This window comes from Ischnura elegans, chromosome 1 (assembly GCF_921293095.1).
Source record: "Ischnura elegans chromosome 1, ioIscEleg1.1, whole genome shotgun sequence".
In the NCBI taxonomy this organism is placed as follows: domain Eukaryota; kingdom Metazoa; phylum Arthropoda; class Insecta; order Odonata; family Coenagrionidae; genus Ischnura; species Ischnura elegans.
Genome location: NC_060246.1, coordinates 25,148,606 through 25,162,709, shown reverse-complemented (window position 1 = coordinate 25,162,709; position 14,104 = coordinate 25,148,606). Strand labels below are relative to the sequence as shown.

The following is a 14,104-nucleotide window of genomic DNA, read 5'->3' as shown; positions in this document are numbered from 1 at the left end:
CCCCTCCCTAGCGTTGAGTGACCAATCACTCTCCAAAACACCTATCCTATATCGATGGAGTGAAAAATAACATGTTGAGTGACCATGAAGCAGCCATGAGGCGTTACGCAGAAAATTTGCAATATAGTGTACATCTTATACCTCTTATGGTTTGTGGGGGCCAAACAAGACTAATATTAAATTGACAAAATGTAATACGACTCGTTCATATGAATTACTTCTGCCAAAAAATAATGTAAGAAATGGAAAAAGATTGTATTAAATTTTCTTTTAATCTCTTTTAGGTTTTATTTACGACACATTTTGCCCTTTTATCCCGGCGATTATATTAACCTCAACCACCACAACTTTCAAGTGACGCCATCTGGACTGACCCTTGCAAGAAGGATGTTGCAGTAATAAGGTGAATTCGACTAAAGATAGGTTCACTTAGTTTATAATGCAAAGTTAACGCTATCGAACGGTATGTATATGAAAAACAACAATTCCCTTTCGTTACCTCCGTACAAAATTCGCGCTCCCCTCACCCAACCCCGCCCCTCAATGTAAAAAATTGCGCAGCGTCACCGCGTCACCCCGAAATACCAATCGAACGTTACGGAACGCAAACCATCACGCCAAGACGATGATATAACCTCCTTGAGTAAAGGCGGTATGGGTTTTATTGGGAAGACATGGACCCGCGTCTCACGTGGTCGTGAGATCCTGCTTGAACGTGAAAAGAAATTTGTAATCGAACCCCAGAGTGATCAAACCGCAATGGGAAACCTAAGCGGTTTTGTATGAGTTTTATTCTGTTTTCCTGTCCCATACGCGTCGCAAAATTGCTTCACACTTGTGGAACAAAGCTAAGATCATTCGGTATCTAGTGAATGAGGTATAGTACTTTTCTCTGACAGAAATACTTCTATAGGTTTTAAATTTTACAGGAATTCATTTCTGCTTCATCATCTTGTTTTCCCAGTTGCGGTAGATTTAAATGAAGTGATTATTGTCCAAGGTCGTATCGTACACATAGCCTCCATAAAACATAAATGATTCTGGTATAAATGTTTCCATGTATTTGTTCTGTTTGGGACTTTTTATTCTTCCTCATAAAATATTTCGAGAATTTTTCATTTACTCATGGAAGTACCTACTGTTCGTAATGTTGTGTCGCACGAAGAGGTGCCGTCTGAGCTTCTAGACTTAGATGGGCATAATATGTATCAATGGAATCTCGGATTCTTCCACTAATAGGATGCCGCAAATAGGTCTTCCGGTTAACGCTTGGTTTCTCCATCATAATTCTTGCCAGTGCTATTGTTTTTATCGAAAATTTTAACCTATCAATGGCAATATGCAGTTCAGGAGAGAAAATGCCCGTGAGCCAGGCATTCGAATGCAGCGAATAAGTGGCATAGTCAGTGTTTCATAGTTAATAGGTCGTAGATAATTCTTGATGGACAAGAATTATTGGACCAATGAACATGCATTTTCAGAAGCTGTAATACAACCATTATCAATGCCACCGCCTACTCCATTTAAGATTGATACCGAAACAGGCGGTAAAAATGGGTGGAGGAGAAGGGATTCGTTCAAGGAGGGGGCAATTTGCGGGGGAGTCACTTAGAGGGGGTAGGCTTAGCCCATACCTTCTGATCACCCTTAACAGCTGCTTGAAACCTTAAACCTCTACGCAACGCTGTGGCCTTTTAAGGTCATTATCACCTACTTTATCACCCATATGATGAATAATCCATCTGAATTGGTCGCATATATTTTATCTGATACTGGCATCCCTTACGTCGCCGAGTGTGTCAAATGGAGTTCATGTCTACATCATAATTTAGCATTTGTTCTGCTCCATCAGTCATGACTGAGTTTCATGACTCCTCTGCACAGCTTGAGTTTATCCTTCAAAATTCCAAATATTCCTTTTGCAGATTTCTTTTGAATTATGGTTGGCTGTAAAAGAGCTCTATCTCAGTTGAGGAATCTATAACAGTTCAGGAATTTATCAAACAGAAACTGGCGTGAAGGTCTCTAAAACCTAAGCCCAGATTGTCAACTTCCAAACTAAAAGGACATAATAATGAAAATTGATGCTTTCATAACAAAAGCAACCATATATTATACAGCTATAATTAAGTGCCTTCCATTGAGCAATACAAGTTGACATACAGGTGGTGACGTAGCCATGGTGGGGGGTTTCTGGTTTACAATCCCCCCTTGAACCTTCAAAAGAGGCTCCCTCATCCAATTTATATATGTACTCTATTCTAATAAATTCTCTTACAAAATTGCTGTTTTTAAGTCCTAAAAATTATATTTTCAACATCAAAAATCCCAAAATATTCTCGACCCCCTTTGCCCTGGGGTATTTTTCCATACACCCGGGAAGGGCCCCAAAATCTCCGGCAAACCCCCTGATTTGAAAATCCTAGCTATGCTACTGCATAGAGGATTACAAAAGGTTCAGTGAGTTGAACTTGGCTGCCAAATACTGTAGCCAGAGAGATATCTGAGGGGTAAAGGATAGGATTTCATTTGGAGATGGGGTGAATTTCAGTGGTTCATTTGGAGTGGGTTCACTTTAAGAATAGGCATTTATGCACATAAGTCAGGAAATGGAAAATATAAGCTAGCTATTATTGGGCGAATGACTAAAGTAACCATGAGAAAATTTTTTCCAGGGATCCAGATGTGTCTGCATCAAGTTTTTCTATGTCTGTATTCAGCTGGTATAGCTGTGCTCACAACATTCTTCTACTGCTGCTATGTATACAATGACATAGTAAAGGGATATTTTGATCATCAGGAAAATGTGACTGCATTTGATTTCATTGTAGGTGGGTTAAATATTTTTCAAATCCAAATTTAAGTGCTTTTAGAAAAGTGCTGCTCTAAAAATATGGCCATCACCAGAATTTAAATTATACCTAATTCCCTGATGGCAGTGGCTCAGTGAGGGGGGGTTTTGGGGGATAACCCCCCCCCCCCCCCCCAGAGCTCAGAAACTTTTAAAAGTTTAATCCATTTTACTAAAATGGATGAATATGACTTACAAAGTAGTGTAAATATTAATAAATTATCCTTCCGAAGGCCGTAAAACACAGCATTTTGAACCATTTATCTTTAATTTTTTTCTGAAGGAGAGCCCCCGCACCACCCGCTTACCCTGGTGGGTATTCCACACCCCCAGACACCCCAGTATTAGTTGTGCCTAAAACCCCCCCCAAACTCATAGCTGCGCCCCTGCCTAATGGGGTTAGGATACCCAGTGATGGTCAACATCTGCCGCTGAAGGTGTACTGCTCTCTTAATGTGGGTACTGGTGACTCACATGTCCATGGCTTAACTCCAGGAGATAGTTCTTAAATGAAAGTTTTTGATTTTAGTTGGAGCTGGAACTGCTGGAGTCATAGTGGCTTCCCGGTTGGCTGAAAATCCCTCTCATCAAGTCCTTCTTCTTGAGGCAGGAGATGAATCGAATTTTCTTCTTGACATTCCAGCATTTGCCCCTCTACTTCAGCTTTCTCACTATGATTGGAAGTATGTTACAGAACCTCAAAAGAATGCCTGCTTGGGATTAGAAAACAATGTGAGTGTTTTAAGTCTCTGCAAATGATTAAAAACATATTTTATCATATCATAAAATGTTCACTACCATTGCTTTCCATTACACCTATCCCATTTGTCCAAGCATTTCAATATTACTAGCTGTTGATGTTTCAATATGATAGCTATTGATACTTTGAGAAAATAAGTAGTATGAAAAGCACATACATAATTACTCTGTAAGATTTATTGATAGCATACCAGTGGAAACTTCAGTGAAAGTGATACAAAAATACGTGGACGACAATCAAAAACAAAATTTATTTGCATTTATATTTTGTTTCTACATTATAATGCCAAATGAGTTCTTCGCCCGTTTTTTAAAACTTTCGATAGTGATAGAGATTTAAAACTAAGGAGACTTGTATTTTTTGCAAAAAAACCTCTCTTCACTTGGAAGCTATTTCATTAAAAATGAGTGTCCTTAGTGAAATGACAATAATTGATGGCAAAGTTGCATTCTCTCATGTTTTTTGTTTGCTCATTTTATCAATGTGTACTGAAATTTTTTCCAGTCTAGCCGGTGGCCCAGAGGGAAGGTTGTCGGTGGATCCAGCAGGCTGAATTATGCCCTTTACGTTCGAGGTCACCGGCAAGATTTTGATTCCTGGGCAAGTGATGGGAATGAAGGCTGGAGTTATTCGGATGTGTTGCCATATTTCAAGAAATCTGAGAAACAGTCAGGAGAATTCAAGCATGATAGTGAGTCTTCTTATTCTTCTATATTATTGGGCAGGCATTTCTCACGGATCACGGCTCATTCACATTGAAAGGGCTTTTCCATTCTTGTGAAGACCCAGAGATAGCTTGAGGCGGGAGGGATCCATTTTGTTCTTTACTTTGCATAAATATTCTTCAAATACATATAGTGTGCTCTTGGTTAGGGTGGTGACTGAAGTGATAATTTTTACTTTCAGTTTGAAAATTTTGAATTCACAAAGTAAATTATGGGGATCTAAAATTGGTATCAATAATAATAAAAGAACTTGAGAGATATTTCCAGGTCTTAAAAGAAAAACCTTTCTTTGATGATTATCCACCAATAAAGTTTTATGAAGCCCTAATTTTGGCAGATTAACTTAAACTTTTCGGTTTAATAGGTAATTATAAGCAACATTGAGTTAAATTTCAGACCTCCCACATGAATGGCATTGAATTTCAAATATAAATTCTGAGGTACTAGGAATTGAACCACAGATATTCAGCTCTCTGGGCTACCAATGGAGACCACTATGGTATCCAGGTACGTAAATTCCCATGGAAATTGTACGGACACTCATATTACTAGTTGTTAGACAGAAAGCGAAACTTCTGTAGTTCGATTCTCAGTACAGGATAATTTTTCTCTTGGCAATTTATGTGAAATTAGCCTACATTTTAAGGAGCTTATTAAATGTGGGTGAAAATGCTTATTCCTCTAACCATTTGTAAATCAGGTATTTATCATTCCACTGAGGGTGAGTGGTTTGTAAGTGATGCTCCTTCTGTATCTGTAATGGCTGAAGAAATCATAGCTGCAGCAAAAGAGCTTGGAATGGAGAGAATCGATGTCAACAATGGGGGAAAGGGAGTAGGTGAGTCCCATTGTACCTGTCCTATTAGTGAATATCATTAAGCATAGCATAACGATATAGTGGGGAGGGAGAAAGCTGTCAACTATTGACATGGATTATTCCATTTTAGGCACGTTTCCATCCAACTAAGCTGTAATCAATTTAATGTGTATGTATGAAAAAATAAATTTTAAAAATAAGTTGGAAACCAGCTGCACTAGAATAATGTTTGCAACTTTGATTTAATGGTTTGACTTGTTTGCGAAGGGCCTTAGGCTCATCTTGCTGACTAATATTGTGACCTGAAAAGGTAACAAGCCTAGAAGAGAGATAGGAGTGCCAAACTATTTCCTTCCTTGAACCTTGAAGGGATTACCACCTCCTAAATAGCTTTCTAAACCTAATGAATGTGCTCTGGAATTTTGTTTTACAGGAACGGGTTTATTACATTTGTAGATTCCTAAGACAATGAAAAAATTTCCCTTCCAGGCTTCATGCTAGCTCAGGCTAATTTAGAAAAAGGAGCCCGGTGTAGTGCTGAGACAGCAATGTTGAAAAAAGTAAACAAACAGAGCAATCTAAAAGTAATTGCTAACGCTCGAGTGGAAAAGGTAGGTCTAGAAGCCTGCACCAATCAAGGTGACTGAAAAGGCATTGCATATATACTGATGTCATATTCTATTTTACAGATATTATTTGAAAATTACAACAAAGCAAAGGGTGTGACATATTCAAAAATGGGAAAGAAATACTTAGCAAAAGTTGCCAAAGAGATAATTTTATCAGCTGGTGCCATTGAAACTCCAAAACTTTTGATGATTTCTGGGATTGGCCCAAAGGATCATCTGAAGAGCTTAGAGGTGAGAATCAATCAAAATAAAAATATGTGCTTTTCTCCATGTCTATGCAAAATATTAGGGGGTTAGTAAACTTCCAAAAGAACCAAAGATTTTTTCCCAAAGTAGGCTTCTGTAGGTGCATTGGTAGCCCCATAAAAATGTCTTAAAGCCGTTTTACACGGGGCACGTAATTGTGCAGGTCAGAACTGCATTTCTGTCTCAATGTGGAATGGAATTGCACAAATGAAATTAGAACAGGAGCTATTTTGTCATCTCACATCCGTGCATTCTCGCATGCATTTTAGCAATTCACTGCTTTACACGAAGTAATTTTGACTGTGCCTTCATATACACAGATATTGTACAAGTATGTGCCCAGTGTAAAATGACCTTTAAACTTGATATAACTTTTTTTAAAACTCTTTGACCTCGTTAAATAAATTTATAATTCAATTTTATAGATTCCTGCACTTTTGGATCTTCCAGTGGGAAAGAACCTTCAGGACCATATTACCACTGGAACTGACTTGGTTTTTTTAAATGAGACTCTTGTTTCACTGACATCATTTGCTTCTCCGCTAGCAGCAGCACAATACTTATCAGAAGGAAAAGGTGAGATCATTTCAAAGCCTTCCTCTAACAATGAGGCCTATTGGTGAATAGCTTGGAATGGTAGAAAAATTGAATGTAACCTGTACATCTGCTCTCATTGAATGAGTAACTTTTGCAAGAATCAAGATGAAAATTTTCAGGACATGGGATCGCATCTTGGGCCTGTGGCTGGTTAGGGAGGGGCATAGGCCTCCAAGTTTACATTCCTCTCCAAGCCCTATCCCACAAGTCTCTTCTATACTCCACTAATTGCCATATTTTGTGACATCATGTAATTGATATGAAAACCGATTTAGGTTTGACGTTGTTTGTTATTCCGAAATTTTGTAATCTCGAAGCTTCACTGTACTTTTTCATGTCAATTGCATCGGTACTGTGGAAAACTGTTTGTTATCACTCCATTTTTCCTATTTCAGCGTTTGTTATCACACAGTTCTTCTATTTTAGGAGTTCCACCATAAACAATCTGAAGACCTATGCTAGTTTCTAATGCCATCAGAGAAATGATCTGCCTTTTATGAAGTCAAGGCTAGGAACGAAAAATATTTTGTGGGAGGAGGGGAGGAGAAGGGGTTCAATAGGAGAGGGAATACATTTTGGGGAGGAATTCAGTGGAAGGGGTAACTAATGACCATATCTCTCAAACATTTTGTGGTAAACACCCTCACCCTCCCATTTTTTGGTTCCTATTGCAACATTGCATGTAAATTGTGATATTCAAAGCATTATGTTACTACTCTCAATTTTAGCAAAACAGAAATTCTAACAAATAAAATTCTTTTCGCAAGAGAAAAAAACTACCTTCTCACCAAGTAGTAGCAACCAAAAAAAGACATTAATTTCACAAATCACTGTGGAGATACATATCACAAAAGGGTGAATCAGCATTGACATATTATCATTATTGCTCTCTATGGTTCTCTCTATCATTTAAATAAATTATAACTATATTTAGTGGATTGTCTACATATTTTCTTCTAATTTTTACGTAAATGTGATGTTGTTCACTGTTGTAGGACCATGGGTTACACTAGCTTGTGAAACAATTGGCTTCCTACATTCTTCTCTTTCGGATTCAAAAATTGAAGCACCTGACCTACAAATAATGACGGCACCATTTGGTCTCACATTTGATGGAGGGAGCCATTTGAGGAATGCTGTTGGAATATCAAATGAGGTGTGGTATAAATATTATTGACATTGATAGATTGGGTGCAATGAGTTAGTGGTAACTATCTTTAAAGTCTTTGCATATATGGTTACTCTGTTACTATACATTTCTGCTGGAAGAAGTCCTCAATGAAATCCAGAATATGGCATAAACAGACTTAGACCATTGAAGGTATTACTGAGGTTTTTGGCACACATTGGTGTGTACAAATATAGCGATAAAAGTCCATTTTGTGCCAACATTATCAGCCAATCATGGACATTCATCATTATGTTTAAGTACTCTCATGGTGGCTCTGCCCAATATCATTGACCTTTCAATGCCTTCAGGGATGGAGAGGAAACATTGGCTAAAAAAATATGTGTATGACTATTTCTCTAAATGGATTGGTGTATTCAAAATTAAATAGGTATCTTAAAAGCCAAAAAGACAAAGCTTAAAGTTTATGAGGAAAATAATTAAAAAATATTATAAATGAAATTACTTCAGTACAACTGTCCTAATATGGAGTATAAGCAGGCAGGGATATGAAACATAACCATACTGCTCCAAGTGGTACGACTCCTTGTACCATACTTTTTTTTTCTTGGTAGGAGAGGGGTTCCATCCAAACTGAACCATTCTGAAAGAAGAAAAGTGGTACAGTTCAAGCTGTAACAGAACTGGTAATACCGATCTGAACTTTGTAGGTTAGGAGCACTTTTTCTGCGACAAACAGGTATACTAACAGTGTAACAACAGCACCTCAACCACTCTTATAAAAAGATGAAAGGCACACAAAATTGGCCCCCTAAGAGCACGCAATTTCCTGTAGAAATGCAATACCCCCAAATAGTTGGTTTTAATTCAGTTAAATATATATTCGGGGCATTCAAAAATAAACGAGCCAGAGCGTGGAATGAGCAAAGCGGTGGCAGGACGGTAATACATATTGTGGTGTGTGCAACAAGGTGTGGGTCCGACCAGAGTGTGAGAGTGCGCTAGAGGGCACACGGGCACGTTTTGTGGCTATACAAAGCTAGCAGCAGAGTGCATCAATCGTCCAACGCTGCTGGTCGCATTGCAAACATTGACATGGAGGCATCAAAGGAAAATCAAAGAGGTGTTGTTCGTTTTCTGACATCAGAAGGTGTACGGGGTACAGACATTCATTGACGAATGTCAAAAGTTTACGGCGAACATCGAATGTCCCTTGCAAGGGTCACGGCATGGCACATGCACTTCAGGGTGTTGTAGGTAGCCGATGACGCACGGTCTGGAGCACTACACTGCATTACCGATGACATTGTTCAGCTGGTTGATGCACTCATTACCGAGTACCACTGGGTGACATTGAAAGCCGTAGCCTCCATTGTCAGAGTGAGTGTCAGAAGTATTCACACCATAATGAAGGAATGACTTCACATGCGCAAAGTGTACGCCCAATGGGTGCCACATAGTCTTCAACCACACCAGGAAGCATGTTAAATGCATGCAGTGCTATTCTCAGGAAGGGAATGATTTCCTGGCATGAGTGGTGGCTAGAGATGAGGCATGGTGTCATCACTTCAAACCGGAATCAAAACGACAAAGCCTTCAATGGAATCATCTGGGGTCGCCACCACCAAAAGAGGTGAAGGCCATCCACACAAGTGCAGGAAAGGTTACGCTGATGTTCTTCTTTGATCAAGATGGCTGCCTTCTCATAAGCTTCCTGCAGCACGACACTACTGTGAATGCATTCGCAAACCTTGACCACCTTTAATAAGACCACCAAGCAATCAAATCAAAACCACTACGCAAGCTCACCCAATGGGTCATCCTGCTCCACGAAAACGCAAAGAGTCTTCACCTGAGGTGAATCATTTGACCCTCAGATCCCTTTTAAGAGGACCAAAAATGGCATTACCAGAGGGAGAGAGGTCTGGAATGTACGGAGGGTGGCCGAGAACCTCCCATTTGAATTTCTACAGGTTTACCTCGACTGTGTTGGCCGTATGATTAAAATTCGTCAGTATTACTAGATTGCTTTCAGCACACAAGTAGTGTTTACTTTTGTCACCTCATAAATATTTGTTTAACAAGTAGAAGAAATGAGGAGAAAGTGAAGAGGTAGATGAAGATGCGATAACTCACTCTATTTCACGATTTAAGCTGAAAAGCCGCTGCAGTACATTGCATCAGCAAAGCTAGCATTTGTTCCTTTACCAAGAATGTCTCTGTGTTGAATATTTTTTCTTAAGCACCTCTTGTTTTATCCTGTTATTATGGTCATTTGTTTCTACAAATATACTTCATGATGCTACTTCGGCCTGATATGGCTTATAATGATAAAAATTATACATGCTATACTTCTTTAAAAACACTGCATGATCCTAGTTCGGTAAACCCAGTCCGAGATGAAGTTGATTTGGTGTCTTAACTGGTAGCATACCTTACCACCAATTGGGAGATCCTGGTTCGAATATGGCTAAGTGATTTTTCATGGTAAATTTCATCCTTGATCATATTTCTTTGGAAAAAAATTGTCGACTAGTCTTTCCTAAATGAAAAATCTTTAGGCATCTTTGAGCATACAAACGTCATTTCTACATTGCGGTAAAACAGCACATAAGCGCGTTAGAGTTAAAATATGAAAACCAAATAGGTCAAATGTGAAAACTAAATCAAAAAGGGAATGAAATGGGGCCCCCATTCTCAAAGTATCTCGATAATTACAACATTGATTGAGCGTTTAGGAGTGTGAGAAGAAAGATAGATGGACTGTAACCACTGCAAATCTAGTGTGCTCCATCATTTTACAGTTCATACGTTTGTGGGGTCCAAGGAAAATACAAGGTGATGAAGAAGCCCCATGCTTCTGAAGGCCTTCGGCCTGCAACATTGACCTCACGATTTTAAAGTTGTTTTATCAAAGCAGGTTAAATTTAATGAAAAAAGGAGGACGAATTTAAGTATACCGGGACTAGCCACGGTGATAACTTTTACGGGAGTCACCCGCAATGCACAATTGTGCGAAAAATCCACAGAGAAAAAATCATTCGCCTTGACCGGGATTCGAACCCGGATCCCTCGATTTCCGGCCGAGTGCTTTAGCCAGTTAAGCTACCGAGGCGTCATTCTTCCCTTTGGAAATTTGTGGACTATACCGGACAAGGTGGTATGGACTGCTGAGCATATTATGCGACGAGCAGTCCAAATCGTGCACACGGCGCCACAGCCGGAGAGTCAAGTCCGAACTTTGAACACATATAGGTGTTCTCTCTTTGACGAATTTAAGTATACCGGGACTAGCCGCGGTGATAACTTTTACGGGAGTCACCCGCAATGCACAATTGTGCGAAAAATCCACAGAGAAAAAATCATTCGCCTTGACCGGGATTCGAACCCGGATCCCTCGATTTCCGGCCGAGTGCTTTAGCCAGTTAAGCTACCGAGGCGAGGCGAGCCAGTTAAGCTACCTTGTCCTGTATAGTCCACAAATTTCCACAGGGAAGAATGACGCCTCGGTAGCTTAACTGGCTAAAGCACTCGGCCGGAAATCGAGGGATCCGGGTTCGAATCCCGGTCAAGGCGAATGATTTTTTCTCTGTGGATTTTTCGCACAAAAAAGGAGGACCCTAGAAATGGGCTACCTGCCACAAATGCCATGACTAAGCTTGCACGTCACGCCTCACCACTGAGGGAAGTGATAACTATAGAGTATATAGAATTCCTAGTGCATCATGTCCTTGACATCTATACATCCATCATGAATAAAATTACTATAAGTGAAAAATCGAAAAACAAAAATATTGTGAATATGCAGCATTGCAAAATTTGGCAGGTAAAAATTATTAGTGAAACACATCCTAACAAAATAAACAGTCATTAAAGACAATCACAAAAAATTCTATCAAGGGAGATACATAATCACTTAAGTCTAGAATGTTATGAATTGGCTAGAAACTGTTGTTCAATGTAAGGATTCTTCTACTATGACACATTTATAATAACTTTTTGATCACCAATTGAAATCAAATGAGAGAACATGTTTGATATAAAAAATTTATTTTCTTTCTTACATATTTACACTAACAAAAATACACTTACAACCTTTGTGTGAGTTACACAATTTGGAATGATTATAAAATATAAAATTAACTGAATGCACACGGATATAATACAAAGTCACAAAATCCAATCACAAATTAATTTTAAAAATTATTCAGCAGGCCCACATCAAAGCAACTTATTTTAAATTTGAATGTACTCTTTCTGATTTTTATGTTACGTAATATTTTAAGTAATACTTTTACTGTGAAAATTTTTAAGCATTTTTTCAGAAAATATTTGCTATACTTGACTGCAAACTGAAAATAAAACAGTATTCAGTTTAGATTAATTAAAGAACATCACTCCCAAATTTCATTACATATTTTAAAATGAAAAGTTGAGCAATTCTCTATGAACAAAGGTAGCTGGAACTATTATTGTTAAGTACTCGCTTCTAATGTAAAATAATATGACAATATTTTATAAGCATACTATGGAAGAATTATGTTCATCTTTAAATACTAAAATGTACATTTCTTGTTCCATGTCAAGATGTGGACGAAGTATTTCCAGCCTCTGGTTGACCAGCCAGTAGCAAGTATAATGCCAGTGCTTCTTAAACCAAAAAGTAGAGGGGAAATACTATTAAGGAGCAGTAAACCTCTCGATCCGCCAAAAATTAATCCTCAGTATTTCTCCCATCCAGACGATATACAAGTTCTGATAGATGGTAAGGGAGACTAAAGTTCTCTCTCAAGAAAAGAGGTTTGTATTCATTATCAGTCAATATTCTCGCATTTAAATTATTTCTAGGACTCAAGTTCGTGACAAGAATACTGGACACTAAAGTCATGACTGATTTTGGTGCACAGTTAAATAAAAATATGCTGCCAGGATGTGAATCTTATGTGTTTGGAAGTGATGAATACTGGAAATGCTACACAGAACACATAACTCTGACTTCATATCATCCAGTGGGCACTTGCAAGATGGGTCCAAGAGGCGACAAAACAGCTGTCGTGGATTCTCATCTTAGGTAAGCTTATGCAATCATAATGAAGATGAACAAAAAAACCATGTACAATTAAATGGTATTCAGTTGAGTAAGTTGTGTGATTATAGGGAAATTAGTTCTGGGACTTTTTTCCTCTCCTGATGAGAACGCTAAGCTTTACTGAAATTATTCTGGAAGATTCAATTAAAGAAGCACTAATGACAATAAGCTCATCACTGAAATATATATTTTATTATTATGACGCAAATTTTTTCATCAATATTCCTTACTCCTTAGTTCCAAAATTTCTCAGTCATATTTCTTACTGCGACATGTGGACTTCAAACAATTTATAATAAGCATTACACAAACCCCTATTTTGTAACAGACATATTCCACAGTTTTATAGAGATAGGTGCTTACTGTAAATGACAGGTTATCGTATACTTCACTTTTTCCATCATCTCATTTACTTCATATTTTTGCATAAGTTTCGATAAAAAATGTGCGTACCAGGACATTTCACATAAGTTCAAATTTAACTATGAATTTTTAAAAGAAAATTAACTATTATGAGAGAAATTGGACGAAGCTAAAACGCTAATAAAATCTGGTTCCAAAGGGTTGAATGAACAAGACGTGATTTGTGGGAAAATGATTCAGGGAGACAAAATACTGTGGGTAAAATTATGCCATAATGTGGCAAATTAATAGTAAAAAAATAATTTTTTTTATTGGGTAGATAATACTATTAGGACTGAAATTAACCAGCCGACTTGAAAATTTATAAGCATTTTATTGTTTTTCATGATCACTTGCAGAGTGCATGGCGTGCAAAATTTGAGAGTCATTGATGCTTCCATTATGCCAACTATTGTAACTGCGAATACAAATGCAGCAACAATGATGATTGGAGAAAAAGGAGCAGACATGATAAAGGCAGCATGGCAACTGGAGGACGAAGTATGCAAACCATCAGAAAGTAATACTTGCCCACTTGGGTTTTAGCATTCAAAACATATGCATAAATTTGAAGCCAAATACTGTACGCTCAAACTTTTAGTAAACATCACGGCATTAGCCCATGACTAAGAATAAATTTGTACTGTTTTACGAGTAAGGTATTTTCTTGATTAATCAGTGGACTTAAAAATGTTTACACTCACTGAATTATTTCACACAGTCTTTGGTGAGGCATATTCTAGGCAAAATGTGAAAATGTGGCTCAGATTTCTTTAATGGTACATCATACCCTCAGAGTATTCTGATCTAGCATGAACGCTTATTCCAGACTTATCAGAGCTAACTAACCTGGGACTTT

The 14,104-nt window shown here is 38.1% G+C and overlaps 1 protein-coding gene across 2 annotated transcripts; it reads left to right on the top strand.

Moving 5' to 3' along the window:
- Positions 1 to 384: 384 nt before the first annotated feature.
- LOC124157512 (glucose dehydrogenase [FAD, quinone]-like) lies at positions 385 to 13,896 on the top strand. Of its 2 annotated transcripts, none has more exons than XM_046532322.1 (12): positions 385 to 403; positions 2,676 to 2,831; positions 3,381 to 3,583; positions 4,116 to 4,302; positions 5,037 to 5,174; positions 5,643 to 5,764; positions 5,843 to 6,013; positions 6,454 to 6,604; positions 7,621 to 7,781; positions 12,342 to 12,519; positions 12,603 to 12,825; positions 13,605 to 13,896. In XM_046532322.1, exons 2-12 carry the CDS (start codon positions 2,684 to 2,686, stop codon positions 13,789 to 13,791), a joined length of 1,869 nt encoding a protein of 622 aa, XP_046388278.1. In that variant the 5' UTR covers positions 385 to 403; positions 2,676 to 2,683; the 3' UTR covers positions 13,792 to 13,896. The 2 variants fall into 2 exon arrangements, with proteins under 2 accessions (XP_046388278.1, XP_046388270.1); XM_046532314.1 differs by lacking the exon at positions 385 to 403 and adding an exon at positions 589 to 877.
- Positions 13,897 to 14,104: the final 208 nt, after the last annotated feature.

What these genes read in the sequence shown, in the direction of transcription:
- LOC124157512 (XM_046532322.1), top strand. Translation starts at nt 2,684, where the DNA reads ATGTGTCTGCATCAAGTTTTTCTATGTCTGTATTCAGCTGGTATAGCT. An exon ending in TGCATTTGATTTCATTGTAG is followed by an intron (nt 2,832 to 3,380) that starts GTGGGTTAAATA and finishes TTTTGATTTTAG; the next exon opens with TTGGAGCTGGAACTGCTGGA. An exon ending in GCTTGGGATTAGAAAACAAT is followed by an intron (nt 3,584 to 4,115) that starts GTGAGTGTTTTA and finishes AATTTTTTCCAG; the next exon opens with TCTAGCCGGTGGCCCAGAGG.